Source organism: Danio rerio, chromosome 16 (genome assembly GCF_049306965.1).
Source record: "Danio rerio strain Tuebingen ecotype United States chromosome 16, GRCz12tu, whole genome shotgun sequence".
In the NCBI taxonomy this organism is placed as follows: Eukaryota; Metazoa; Chordata; class Actinopteri; order Cypriniformes; family Danionidae; genus Danio; species Danio rerio.
The window spans coordinates 15,138,069-15,151,511 of record NC_133191.1 but is presented as its reverse complement, the minus strand read 5'-3'; the positions used below and the strand labels follow the sequence as shown (position 1 = coordinate 15,151,511).

At 33.9% G+C, this 13,443-nt stretch overlaps 1 protein-coding gene across 22 annotated transcripts in view; it reads right to left on the bottom strand.

The window, feature by feature from the left end:
- Positions 1 to 13,443, bottom strand: part of col14a1a (collagen, type XIV, alpha 1a) — a 344,010-nt gene that overhangs the window by 243,133 nt on the left and 87,434 nt on the right. For 14 of the 22 annotated variants that reach the window (XM_009292161.5, XM_009292162.5, XM_073925947.1 and 11 more), the window contains 5 exons: positions 10,304 to 10,459; positions 10,038 to 10,157; positions 8,139 to 8,303; positions 6,931 to 7,092; positions 6,695 to 6,852 (listed from right to left, as the gene is read on the bottom strand). In XM_009292161.5, the coding sequence (XP_009290436.2) occupies positions 6,695 to 6,852; positions 6,931 to 7,092; positions 8,139 to 8,303; positions 10,038 to 10,157; positions 10,304 to 10,459 (761 nt within the window). The remainder of the gene's footprint in view (positions 1 to 6,694; positions 6,853 to 6,930; positions 7,093 to 8,138; positions 8,304 to 10,037; positions 10,158 to 10,303; positions 10,460 to 13,443) is intronic. The other 8 variants (XM_068214100.2, XM_073925946.1, XM_073925948.1 and 5 more) reach the window with 1 other exon arrangement.

The following is a 13,443-nucleotide window of genomic DNA, read 5'->3' as shown; positions in this document are numbered from 1 at the left end:
TCAGATACTTTTTCTGGAATTTACCACTGGCTCTGATTGTCAGGGTTCTGCCACTCTGGTCTTGTAAATTCTTGTTTTGGTGGCAGAATCCGGACACTAGTCATGTCTAGTCATGTTGTGCTCGGCTCGAGTTTTCTTAGGTCGAGCACTTGTTTCTGTCTCTATGTGTGCGCGAGCCATCGTGGGTGTACGCAGAGTGTGCTTTGCGTGCCTCGGACGCGCGCACTCTTGTACTCGTGTTTGTGTTTTCGTCTGTCTGCAGCGTGGTGTTTCATTCCCAGCGTCTCAGTCTAGTTGGTTTCGGTTTTGGTCGGCGCTGGGATGAAGCATGCACGCTGCGTGTGTGAGCGCACGGTGAGTGTTTTCATTCATCGTGTGCTTGTGTCTTGCGTCTGTTGTCAAAGCAGGTGGCTATGTGTTTACATTGTGGTCACGTGCTTTTGTCGTGTGCTTCAGTCTTGTGCTTATGTTGTCATGAACATGCGGTTAATGAGTTCTCTCATTGGCTGCATGTTCTTGTCCTGTTTTATGTGAGCGCATGGCTTGTCTTGTCTCTGTGTCATGCACTCTCCCGTATATTGTCTAGTCCCACCCTCCTTGTTAACTCATTATTAGTTGTCATGTTCACCTGTTTGTGTCAATTTACTTTTGCTTTATAATCCCTTCATGTTTTCTGTTCTGTGCCAGTTAGTCGTCGATCTTTCCCTATCCAGCTGTGTCCAGTCCTGCCTTGCCTTGCCTTGCCTTGCCTGCCCAGTCAAGTTTGTTTGTCTATTTGGTTTATTAGTGTTTTTCCCCTCGGGGTTGTTTATTTTGCCTTTTATTTTATTTTTTATTTAATAAATTCCCATCACTCTGCATTTGGGTCCTCGCTCCTTTTTCCCCTCACCGACCGTGACACTGATGTCTGTCTCTATAGTGGTTAAATATGATATGGGTCAAAAATGTAAATATTACAGTAACAATTTATTTTAAAATTTAAAAAGTTAATTTCTATAGTTGGCTTTCCATTTGGCCTACATGTGAAAATTCAGTAAAAAATGCTAAACCGTAATATCCTGGACCAGTATATTTTACCAGTATATACTTTAACTGAAATGATAAAATACTGGAAAATGTAACAGTTGCTACTCTGAAATGGAACCGAATAGAAGTATGACCCATATATATATATATATATATATATATTTTTTTTTTATCTAATGGGTGATAGTTAATCTTTTATATAAATATATACAGTTGAAGTCAGAATTATTCTATATTTCAGAATTATATATACCCTTAAATTTTTTTCTTCTTCTTTTTTAAATATTTCGCAAATGAAGTTTATCAGAGCAAGGAAATTTTCACAGTATGTCTGATAATATTTTTTCTTCTGGAGAAAGTCTTATCTGTTTTATTTTGGCTAGATTAAAAGCAGTTATCAATTTTTTTAATCACCATTTAAGGACAAAATTATTAGCCCCTTTAAGCTATTTTTTTTTCTCGACAATTTACAGAAAAATATCATCATTATGTAATAACTTGCCTAATTACCCTAACCTGCCTAGTTAACCTAATTAATCTAATTAAGCCTTTAAATGTCACTTTAAGCTGTATAGAAGTGTCTTGAAAAATATCTAGTCAAATATTATTTACTGTCCTCATGGCAAAGATAAAATAATTCAGTTATTAGAAATGAGTTATTATAACTATTATGTTTAGAAATGTGCTGAAAAAAATTTGCTCTCTGTTAAACAGAAATTGGGGAAAAAAATAAGCAAGCGGTCTAATAAATCAGGGGGGGCTAATAATATATATATATATATATATATATATATTTTTTTTTTTTTTTATTTATTTTTTTATTTTTTTTTTTTTTTTTTGTATATATATATTAATTTTTTTTTTCCAGAGCATACAGTTCTGGCAGAAGGCAAAGATTAATATATGATGATGTACTTTTAATGATCTAAATTTATAATATCAGTTGCTCTCTATTAAGTAGTATTGTTTAGAAAAGAAAAACAGGAACATTTAATAGCAGTATTTTGCTTTGTAAACGGCATGTGTGTGTGTGTGTCTGTGTGTGTGTGTGTGTGTGTGTGTGTACTTTAATATCCAACAAGACTTTATATTTACTTTCATCAACACAGAATCAATGCACCACAAGAAATAAATACAATAGCTTTTTGGGAATCAGATCTTCTCTCTAACAGAAGAAGAATGGGAGGACACTATTCATAGGATTCACAAATCCTCCATTTATGCTAGACATAGCTTTATTTAACTTAAGATAGTACACAGACTTCATCTTTCCAAGACTAAGGCCAAATCACAATTCTATGTTTGTACCCCTTCCTCTTCCTCCTCCCATTGGCCCTTGAAACAGAGTGTGAAGGGGAAGGGCTTCAAATTGTTCCCCCTAAGTACGGGGCAGCACTACAAAACGTGCACATGTTAACATACTGTATGTCATCACAATCTCTTGCTTAATATGAGATCGACGATCCCGACTGCTGTAGTTTTTACAGTTGCATAATTTTTTTGGTATTTATCTTCAGGAAATCTACAAAGGCAGCGATATCCTGTTATCATAACTATATAATGTGGCAATAAGATTGTAACTTTACTTCGCATTTACACTGTGGCCATATTCATCTATGTAAACACAAAAAAAACAACATTAACATTATAGCAGACACTGTAAAAAGGTCATTCCCAGCCACTAAACTTTCAGTCTTTTTTAGGCATTCCAGTGCTATCGAATGACAGAATGTTGTGGGACTGCTATACAGGAATTCTTATTAGGGATTATACAGAATTATTATTTTTTTAAGCATGGCACAAGAACTAGCTACGAATGTATTAAAACATATGCTTGCTTGTTGTAAAAATTCGTAATAATGACAAAAAATTTGTGGACCTCCTTACTTCTGTTTGCAGCCATGCTGCTGTTGTAGTAGGGTTGTCGCGATACCATTAATTCATCTTACGTTAATATACTAGTTTAAGTATCACGATACAAAGTTTTATTTCGATACTGTAATTTATAACTCGAATTACAAAGGAAATTGTCAGAAATACTATATTTTACATGTTATATTAAGTCTTGAATTTAATTAATAATTCCCTTTTTACTAAAAAGTATTATTTGCACATCACTCAACCTAAAATGCTTTCATTCTTTTAGTTTTTTATAGATAGTTGACCAACAAAATATACACTAAAATAAAGATTCGAATTATACCAAATTAAATTTGTTACAAAAATAGCACACACAAAAAAAAAAAAAAAAAAAAAAAAAAAAGTTGGCTTTATGAAGTGGTCAGAAAATTGTTTTAATGTTTCCTGTGGCTATTTTAGGTTTTCATCTATTGTTTTTTTTTTTTTATTTATTATTTTTTTTAAAGTCTTATCAGGTAACAATCCAAAGTAATTTAAAATTGTACTTTGTACTTCTTCTATTAAAATAAAATGGTCTACAAGTGTGTGTGCGTTTTAGTGACTTTTCCACATCCAACATTATCTATTTTAGATACACCGTTAATGATGATACTACCGTTTGCAAACTACAGTTGCACCGGCAGTATTTTGGAGCCATAGTATTGCGATACTATCATAGTACCAATGACCCATGGAACCCTACGTTTATATGGTGTATTCAAGGAAAAATTCATAACCCTTGGTTTTGAGCTTGGTCCTGAAAAATCTTCTTTTCAGGGGCTATCTAGCTCTTCCCCTATGCCTTCAAGCTAAAAAGAATTGGGACAACCCTTTATAAGAATGCGCAAAAAGTAAAAGCCTAAGGGGTAGAATTAGCATTGGTCCTAAGTTAGCGAAGATGCATCCATCATGTGATCCTATTTGCATAAGATGTAAACAATATCTGCCACTCTAGCTCATATGTTTTGACTATGTCCTCACCATACATACCTCACACATTTTCCTATTCTTTTCTATAATATTTGCTAAAGGTGTTACTCCCAACCCTGTAACTGCAATTTTTATTATTATATAATAATTATCACTTGTCTATAGACAAACAAGACTGTAAATTCTTTACATCTCTTTTGTCAAGATGCCTAATTTTAATGAACTGTAAGTAATTATCTCCCAAAGTTAAACAATGGGTAAAAGATGTGTTACATTTTGTTTGAACATGTTCGGAAAAAATAAGATTCAATTTGGAAGGCTCCAGGATTAAGTTCTCTACCATGTGTTCTCCTTTAATAAATTATCCTCAAAACCATGTATAATTGCATAAAGACAGTTTGACACAACCATTTGGGATCTGCTGTAATTGTGCTCCTTATTTTTTTTTTCCTTTGTTTCCCCTCTGCACTTCTCATTTTCTCTTATGTACATAATGTTTGCATATTCGATATGGTAAAATATGCTGTAATTCAAATGCATGTCATTACACAATATGTAAATAAAATATTTTAAAGGCAAATAAAGGAAAGAAATACAATAATAAAGATTGCTTTTCACAGCAGTCATTAAATCTATTGTTGCACAACGAACATGATCTGAAATAAGAATGCATATGCAGGTAAGCTGACTTGCTCGATTTACCTCTCTGGGTCTCTCATATATAATACTCTATTCTTCTTAATACAATAAGCTATAAACATCAACAGTGCAATTCAACTTTTCTTCATTATTAGCTTCAGAAAGACATTCAAATTAGGAACAGAGGCTTTTGCTAAGCTGTCAAATTGTCAACTTGAAATTTGAATCAATAGTAGAAGGAAGTAATTCCTCATACAAAAGTAAAAAACATAACACTGTGTTTTTTTGTTTCTTTTTATTCACACAATAGTGTCATCAGACTTTTAGCAAGACTGCAATAATGCACAATAATCAGGGGTGCACATAACTGGTGCACATCAGTGTTTTGGCATGCTAGCACTATTGGCATTTCCGAACTTTAAACCATTGTAAAATCAGGAATTTCCCCTGATGCGTTTCTGCATCCTTGCTTCCTTTCCTCATTGTTTTGACTAATAAACATTGAGGAGTTCAGACTTTTTAAATGATTCGGTAACACTTTACTTTAAGCTAACATAGTTACACATGTTCCATGCATGTACTATAGTAATCACAGTGTATTATGCATAATTACATGTAAGTAACCCTAAAATGAACCCGCATTCGCATTCCAACAACAGAGTAAGTACATGTAATTACTTAACGTTACTTAGTATTTAAATTAATATTTTAAATAATAATAAAATAAAGTTTAACCATGATTTTCTTTATTTATAATTCTCGATAAGCACATACTGTGTGAATGCTCAGTTACATGTGAACAAGTGATCATCTAATAGGGGGAGGGATGCTTCAGATACTAGACAGCATTTGATTGGTCAAAAGATCTCATAGTTATCTTAAGTACACAGTGATGTCAACAAAAAAATGTTTATTCTTATTGGTGAAGGGAACTAACTACAAGCTTTGCATGCTTATGGGCTCTATTTTAATGATCTAGGCACAAAGTCTAAAGCACATAGTACAAAAGCATTAAGGGCATGTCCGAATCCACTTTTGCTATTTTAGGGATAGAAAAATATGATGTGTGCCCTGGCTCATGGTCTAACAGAGTTTTGCTTATTCTCTTAATGAGCTATGGGTGTGTTTTGAGCATAACATGCATTAAACCTATCTTTGGCAGTCTCCCTTTAAGAGTCACGCCATGACATATTTGCAATTTAAATGGACTTAAATCCATTTAAATAAAAAAAAAAATTTAAATGGACTTTGTAAGTGGAAAACTGAACCCTTTACTAGCGAGAAAACAGTTAAACACCATCTGCAGCGCCAGGATAAAAAAATTAGCCTCCTTCATTCAACCTCTTTACTTTCTCTTTACTTTACTTTCACTCTTTACTCCTTTACTTTCGTGGATAAGGAAATGGTGTTGTACGCCCTCCACTGAAGAGATCCATTGGCCTACATATTTATTCCATTTATTAAGTATAAACATTTCTTTAAAAACTATTTCTAAATTCAGTTCTAATTAACAGCAAATGGATAAATGAACAATAATAACAAAGTGCAGTCAAAAAACTATTACATAGTTATATCCAAACACATGTACTACTGTATGTCCCATATGGTCCAAAACCTGACAGGTGGAAAAATCTAAGCTTATTTTTAATAAAAAAAAAATATAAATATGCATAAAAAATATAAAATAATAATAATAATAATAATAATAATAATATTACACAAAAGCAAATTGTCATGAATAAACTGGAAAAAAAAGCCCCTAGAGATGAAAGATGAAAAAAGCATTGAGGCAGAGGTTTTTATATTTATGTAGAAAAAATATATATTTTTGTAACATTATTATTAATCCTTTAGTTTTATTTTTATTTGTTAGGCACACAACTAACTGGCTCTGCGCTGGAGCTTTCAGTTGTTCAATTGCGCAGACTATTTTAGTTCCTCAAACACTCCTCCTTTCTAGATCAGAACACCCATGAATCCACAAAGTGGCGCAAATAGATTTACCATTTAAATAACATGGTGCAAAACGTGAAAATTTGTGTTGTGTTGGTATGAAAATAGCAACAAACTGCGCCAAATGTGTCTTGTGCCGGGGTTATAGGGCTCTTAATCTTTTAAATGTGAACTGTGTAACTGTTTTTGTTTAACTGTAGCACACTAGCTTATATTGTAGATAACCTTAAAATGAACATCAAGTCACCTCTTCTGGAATGTCTGCATCGGTCGGATGGTAAACCACACGATACTTTTCCACCTTGCCAGCCGAATGAGTCCAGGACACTCGGAAACTGTGTGCCGTCACCTCAGAAATGAGCAGGTTCAGAGGAGTTGACACAGTCTCCTCGGGGACAGAATCTTCTGTTAATTGCGAGGAAATCATGAGGTTTTTGATCCCTTTCCACATATGACACATCTACATTAGGTATAAGTACTCACGTTTAATTTCTTTGTCCTGTTGCTCCACTCCATCACACACCGTCCTGGTCAAACCTTCCACTATGGTGCCCATAATACTGAAGTCAGCCACATTATAAACATGTGTGTCCTCTGGTTCAGACGCAATGGCCTTCAGCTCATTTTCATCAGCATTCTTCACACCTACACACATGCGGTATACACACACCAGGTCATATTTCACATTTCTGAAATATATACATTTTTGACAATTACGATTTTCTTTCTAATACTATACATAAAAAATCATAATAAAATCTAATTATCACAGACTTATTTAAAATAATTTTTAATTGATTTGAAAATCATTTAAAATGTAAAAAAAATATTCAATTTGAAGGTAAACAAACAGAATGCAACAACATTAACAAAGCGTGTAATTTTCCACTGTTTGTAACTTTGACATGTTTCTGTTTTTCTCTTAGTTCACACAAGTCCCAATATAATATGCTTATGATTAAAATATGTTTTGATTAATAGTTATATGCATGGTTTTGTACTAATGTTTTATAAATACTTATATTTTGTATTTGTAAACCTTGTTCTGTTAAAGCTGACAACTTAAACATGAGTAATACTTTCTCTCTCTTTAAAAGCAATTATGACTGGTGAGCAGATTTCTTTTTTTCACACCGATTCTCAATCAGGATTTTATCATGCAAGCGATCGGTTTGAATCAGGTTGTGAGAGCAAGATTAAACAACATGGGCATTCTGGTATTTATCTGATCTGTGAACGAGTCAGGAACCTTGCTGTTTAGATGAGGGGGCTTTCAGATTTCACCTCGTGTGTTTCAAAAACAAACAAAGGTCTCTGGAGGATTGAAACCACACGAGGGTCAGTAATTAATAACCTAATTTTTATTTGAGTAAACTAATTCTTTAATTAAGAACTTACAATTTCTGTGAAGCTTAAGCTTAGATTTGGTGATATTCAACTATTATTTTTCCCTGAATTAAGGAATAGCATACATTTAGGGTTAGGCTTAGAGGTAGGGATTAGATTTAATACTTTGGCCCAGGATCTAGTCTAACTCAGCAAAATCAGGATGTGTACATGTTGACAGTTTACAATCTTATGGAAGATTTTTAATCCACACATCTGGTTATCAGCCCTGAGGATGTTTATACTGCACGCATTAAGGCAGATGAAGTGTTCTACACAAAGATGCATGAGGAATCCTTTAATACCAATGGCAAACAGCTCCACTCCAGAACTTCTCAGGGTTTGAGCAGGAGAGATAACGTCATCCTGCGATTTGCCGTCAGTTATCAGGATACCAATTTTGGGAATGTTGTCACGAGCACCTGATTCAGGTTTGAAGCTGTTCTCCAGTACGTATGTAAGAGCGAGACCTAAACAGATAAAAACAAATGATAGTTTTACATCAAGAAATAAGGTCACAATACAAGATTTAAAGTCACAATTACGGGAAATAAAGTCATTATTGTGAGATATCAAGTTGTTATTGGAGATTATAAAACATTAAAAGGTGATTATCTTCATAAACAATTGTCCTTATGCTGGTGGAAAGTCTCCTCACATCCTAATAGCAACCATTAAATTCAGTCTATTTATGTATTTTAAGATTCTGTATGTCATGCAAAACAATTAATTGCAAAGTGAAATCAACCTCCATCATTGTAAGCAAACTGAAATACATACAATTTGATTCTATGATTTGGAATTGGATGTTTTATGAGATTATTTAGATTTTTGGGATTATTTTAATTTAAATGAAGAATTTTGCACCAACATCAGTTGTGTTAAATGGCAATAAATGGCAGGAGTATATACTTTGTCGCATGCTTTCACAATTTGACGATTTTTAGGCATTTTACACATTCCCCTGCTGAAAAATCCAGCTTAAACCAGCCTAGGCTGGTTGGCTGGTTTTAGCTGGTCGACCAGGCTGGTTTTAGAGGGGTTTTGGCCATTTCCAGGCTGGTTTCCAGCTATTTCCAGCCTGGTCTTAGCTGGTCAGGCTGGAAAATGACCAGCCAAATCCAGCTAAAACCAGCTTGACCAGCCTGGTTTAAGCTGGATATAGCTGGTTTTGGCTGGACTCCCAGCTTGGCTAGGCTGGTCAAGCTGGTTTTAGCTGGTCATCTCCCAGCCTGACCAGCTAAGACCAGGCTGGAAATGGCTGGAAACCAGCCTGGAAGTGGCCAAAACCCCTCTAAAACCAGCCTGGTCGACCAGCTAAAACCAGCCAACCAGCCTAGGCTGGTTTAGGCTGGATTTTTCAGCAGGGTCCCTAGGCGTTTTAGAATGCTGTATTTCACACGTTGCCAATAACATATATACAAATATAAGCTTGTTAAAAATGACAGAAAAATACATTTTACTGAAATACATCTGCAACATTAAAGTTTATTAATATGAACAAATAATTAAATATTCTTTTTTTAGGAGCTCAAAAAATAAATGCTATATTTGTGGAAAATTCACATTCCTAACGGTAACAATTTAGAGGTATAAATTTGCAATTACAAAAAGTAAACTGGAATAATTGAAAATTGTGACAAAATTAAGAAACAGCAAACTTATCCTGCATACTGTATGTTTTACACAGCAGATGCCCTTGCAGCTGCAACCCATCTCTGGGAAACATCCAATCACACTCATTCACAATCATACACTATGGACAATTGAGCCTACCCAGTTCACCTGTACCGCATGTCTTTGGACTTTGGGGGAAACCGGGCACCCGGTGGAAACCTACGTGTACGTGGGGAGAACATGCAAACACCACACAGAAACGCCAGCTGACCCAGCCGAGGCTCGAACCAGCGACCTTCTTGCTGTTAGGCAACAGCACTACCTGCTGCACCACCGCGTTGCCTTGTTGTGTTTATAACAATCACAAATAATTGTAATTGTAGCTAATTTTGCAAATACAAACGCTTAAAAACCTCACAGAGTGATGAAATACAGCATATGTTTATAAGAATTTAGCCCTACATAGGTGAAAGATCTGTACTTCAATATGATAATACAACTGGTTGTTTAATGCATTTACGAGTCGCAATATATCCATGTCTCTAAAACAATGGGAAAAAGTCTGTAAAAGAAACCCAGAGCATTACCCGTGAGAGTGTTGCCTCCCTTGTACGGCAGGTTTTTGACAGCATCTATTACTGCTTCTTTTGTGCTGAAGCCATTCAAGTGCCACTCAATTCGTGGATCTCCGCTGTACTGGGCCAGACCTAAAAAATAAAAAAATAAAAAAACACACCCAAAGGAACACACTGTCACTTCAGATCTAATTTAAAAAGTGCTACTTTACAGTCCACCTATTCTATTTTAAGCCAGAAATATTAGAAGTGAGGAAGAATAAGTTGATGAGACTCACCAATCCTGGTTTTGTCTATTCCCACATCAAAGGCGTTGACCAGGTTTTCAAGGAACATGCGGACCAGACGGAAATTGATTCGCCCAATACTCCAAGATCCATCAACCAGGATGACAATATCCGCGATGGCAGGAGTTGTGCAGACAAACTGATCTACTGGATTATGAGAGATAAAGACAGAAAGAATAAGAGAGAGAGAGAGAGAGAGAGAGAGAGAGAGAGAAAGAGAGACAGGGAGAGAGACAGAGAGAGAGAGAGATGAAACAAGTGAAACCCCATTGTAAAGTTCCACAGCATACAGATCCAAACACACTGCTCAATAAATAAACAATAAACTCATCAGCTCAAAAAAGCGATATTGTATTTATTAATTATTATTTAACAAAAAATAGCAAAAAAAAAAAAAGGAAATAATGTTTGATGAATATAAAATTGCAACTGTAAGATATTGATATCAACAACAACAACAACAATAACAACAACAAAAATACATTTGAAGTCAGAATTATTATCCCCCCTTTAATTTTTTTTCTTTTTTAAATATTTCCCAAATGATGTTTAACAGAGCAAGGACATTTTCACAGTATGTCTGATAATATTTTTTGTTCATGAGAAAGTCTAATTTGTTTTATTTCGGCTAGAATAAAAGCAGTTTTTAAAACCATTTTAGGTCAAAATGATTAGCCTTAATAAGCTTTTTTTTTTTCAACAGTCTACAAAACAAACCATCGTTATACAATAACTTGCCTAATTACCCTAACCTGTCTAATTAACCTAATTACCTAGTTAAGCCTTTAAATGTCACTTTAAGCTGTATAGAAGTGTTTTGAAAATACCAGGTAAAATATTATCAGAAATTAGAATAATTACAACTATTATGTTTAGAAATGTGTTAAAAAATCACATTCAAAAAACTAAATATTTAAGCTAATATTTCAGGAGGGCTAATATTTCTGACTTCAACAGTAGGTGTAGATACAAATTTGTTAAACAGTTGCAATTTGGAGTCACGAAGTCATAATTATGAGAAATAAATACTGCAATTATATCTAATAATAATTGCAACCTGCAAATATTTATTAATATGACTAGTATCACTATTCTGCAGTAGTAAAACCACAATTATGATAAACAAGGTGACATTTTGGAGAAATATAGTTAAAGATATTAAGTTAAAAATATGAAACAATCCCAATTACAGTCCTCAGCATTAATGTGTACACCCCATTTTAAAAATGAATGTTTTGATTCATTTCAGTTTTAATAACCAGTCAGTTCCAATAAAATAAAATAAATCTTTAGAAAAAGAAAGATAATACATTTAAATCCAAACAAAATATTGTGACAAATTACAAACTACAAAATTTCAACAACTTTTTATATATATTTTTTTTGTTTCTCTTGATTTATTCCCTCTTTTTGTTTTAACTAACATATACATTTGGTTGTAGTAATTTTTGGAATGATTTTGTTTAATTTTTATACAAATATAATATTGTATAGCATCCTATAAAAAAAAATATGAAATTAGATTTGTAAAGGGTGTACATATATATGCCGAGCACTGCACAATACAAAATATCAAGTAGCAAATACAAGAAAATTGTGAGATTATAAAATGCGATTTTGTGAAAGTCCCCATTTTAAAAAATAATATGCAAATATAAGATGCATCAAAATAAAATAAAAAAACATTGCAGATTAATAATTTCAATAAATTTCTTGTACTACAACATTTTATTTTGCAACTTAATATGAGGGATGAACCTAATTTTCAGCCACCAAACACTATTGGCCAAAGTCTGATGCATCCATAATGTTAAGTTACAAAATATGATGTTCTAGAACAAGAAATAAAGTAAATTATCATTAATTACCATCCAAAAAATTGTTTCATTTTGGTGCATTCTCACACTATAAAAAATATATGAACAATTAGTCATAACAGCATGTTTTAGCACATTGTAATCTATTAACTAAGTTAATTATGTTCCAACTTAATTTTATAAGTTACACAAGTTGTTTTAAGTCAGTTTAACATAATATAACTTCAACAGGTTCATTTGATTCAGCTTAAAAATTTAAGGCAGCCAAACAAAATCCTGGTTCACTTAAATTTTTGAGCTGAATCAAATTAACTTTATGAGTCCATTGAACTACCATAATGTTAAACTGACTTAAAACAGCATATTATAATATATAGAAATTAAGTTAGAATGTGATTAACTTAGTTTAATAAGTTAGAATGAATTAAAAACATATGCTGTCATGACTAATTGATCATATCAGTTTTTTTTTCTACAGTGCAGGATCTTTAACAGTGTACTTCAAAGTAAGAAGTGGTTGTTACAAGACAAATCGTGCATTGTGAGTTATAAAGTCGAAATGATTAGAAATCAAGAATATACAGAATATAATATCCAGGAGTTGTGCAGACAAACCAATCTACTGGATCATCATGAGAGATGAAGACATAAAAAAGTCAAACCACAGAGTAAAATCCCACATCCATACAGATCCAAAAGCACTGCCCACTAAAGAAACACAAAATTCAACAGCAACTTCACAAATGATGATTTTATTGAACAACTCTGTCAACAAACAAAAAATCATCAAGACAGGGATAAACATGTTTGATGTATGAACACATCGCTAACTATCAACCAAAGCCAAATAATTTTACTCATACATAAAAAAAAGCACAGCTCGGGGATCCATGCTGGTTAGAGACAGACTGATGGCATCTTGAACTCGAACAAATCATGTGTGTGTTTATGCCTCCGCGAGCGTGACAGTAACTCCTGGCAGTCCCACAGTGCGGTAACTACATCTACACACAGAGAGGGGGTAAAGTGATGAAGTGTCAGGACGGCCAGTAAATCTGAGGAGCGCAGGACCACAGAGCTCAGCACTGCATCATGGGAGTCTGTTCTGTTCCTTTTTCAATCATTTATTTTCACAGCAGAACAGGCAGTCCGGGCTTTAAAGCATGATGCAAGCCTTGTCTATGAGAGCATTAGTGTTTGGCACCTTCTACAGAGAGTTGGACAGGGACATTATCCAAACTCAACTAGTCGTGGTCTGGAATACAGAATACAGAAATATCCATTGGCACAGAGGTAGATGTGAATATAGAGAAC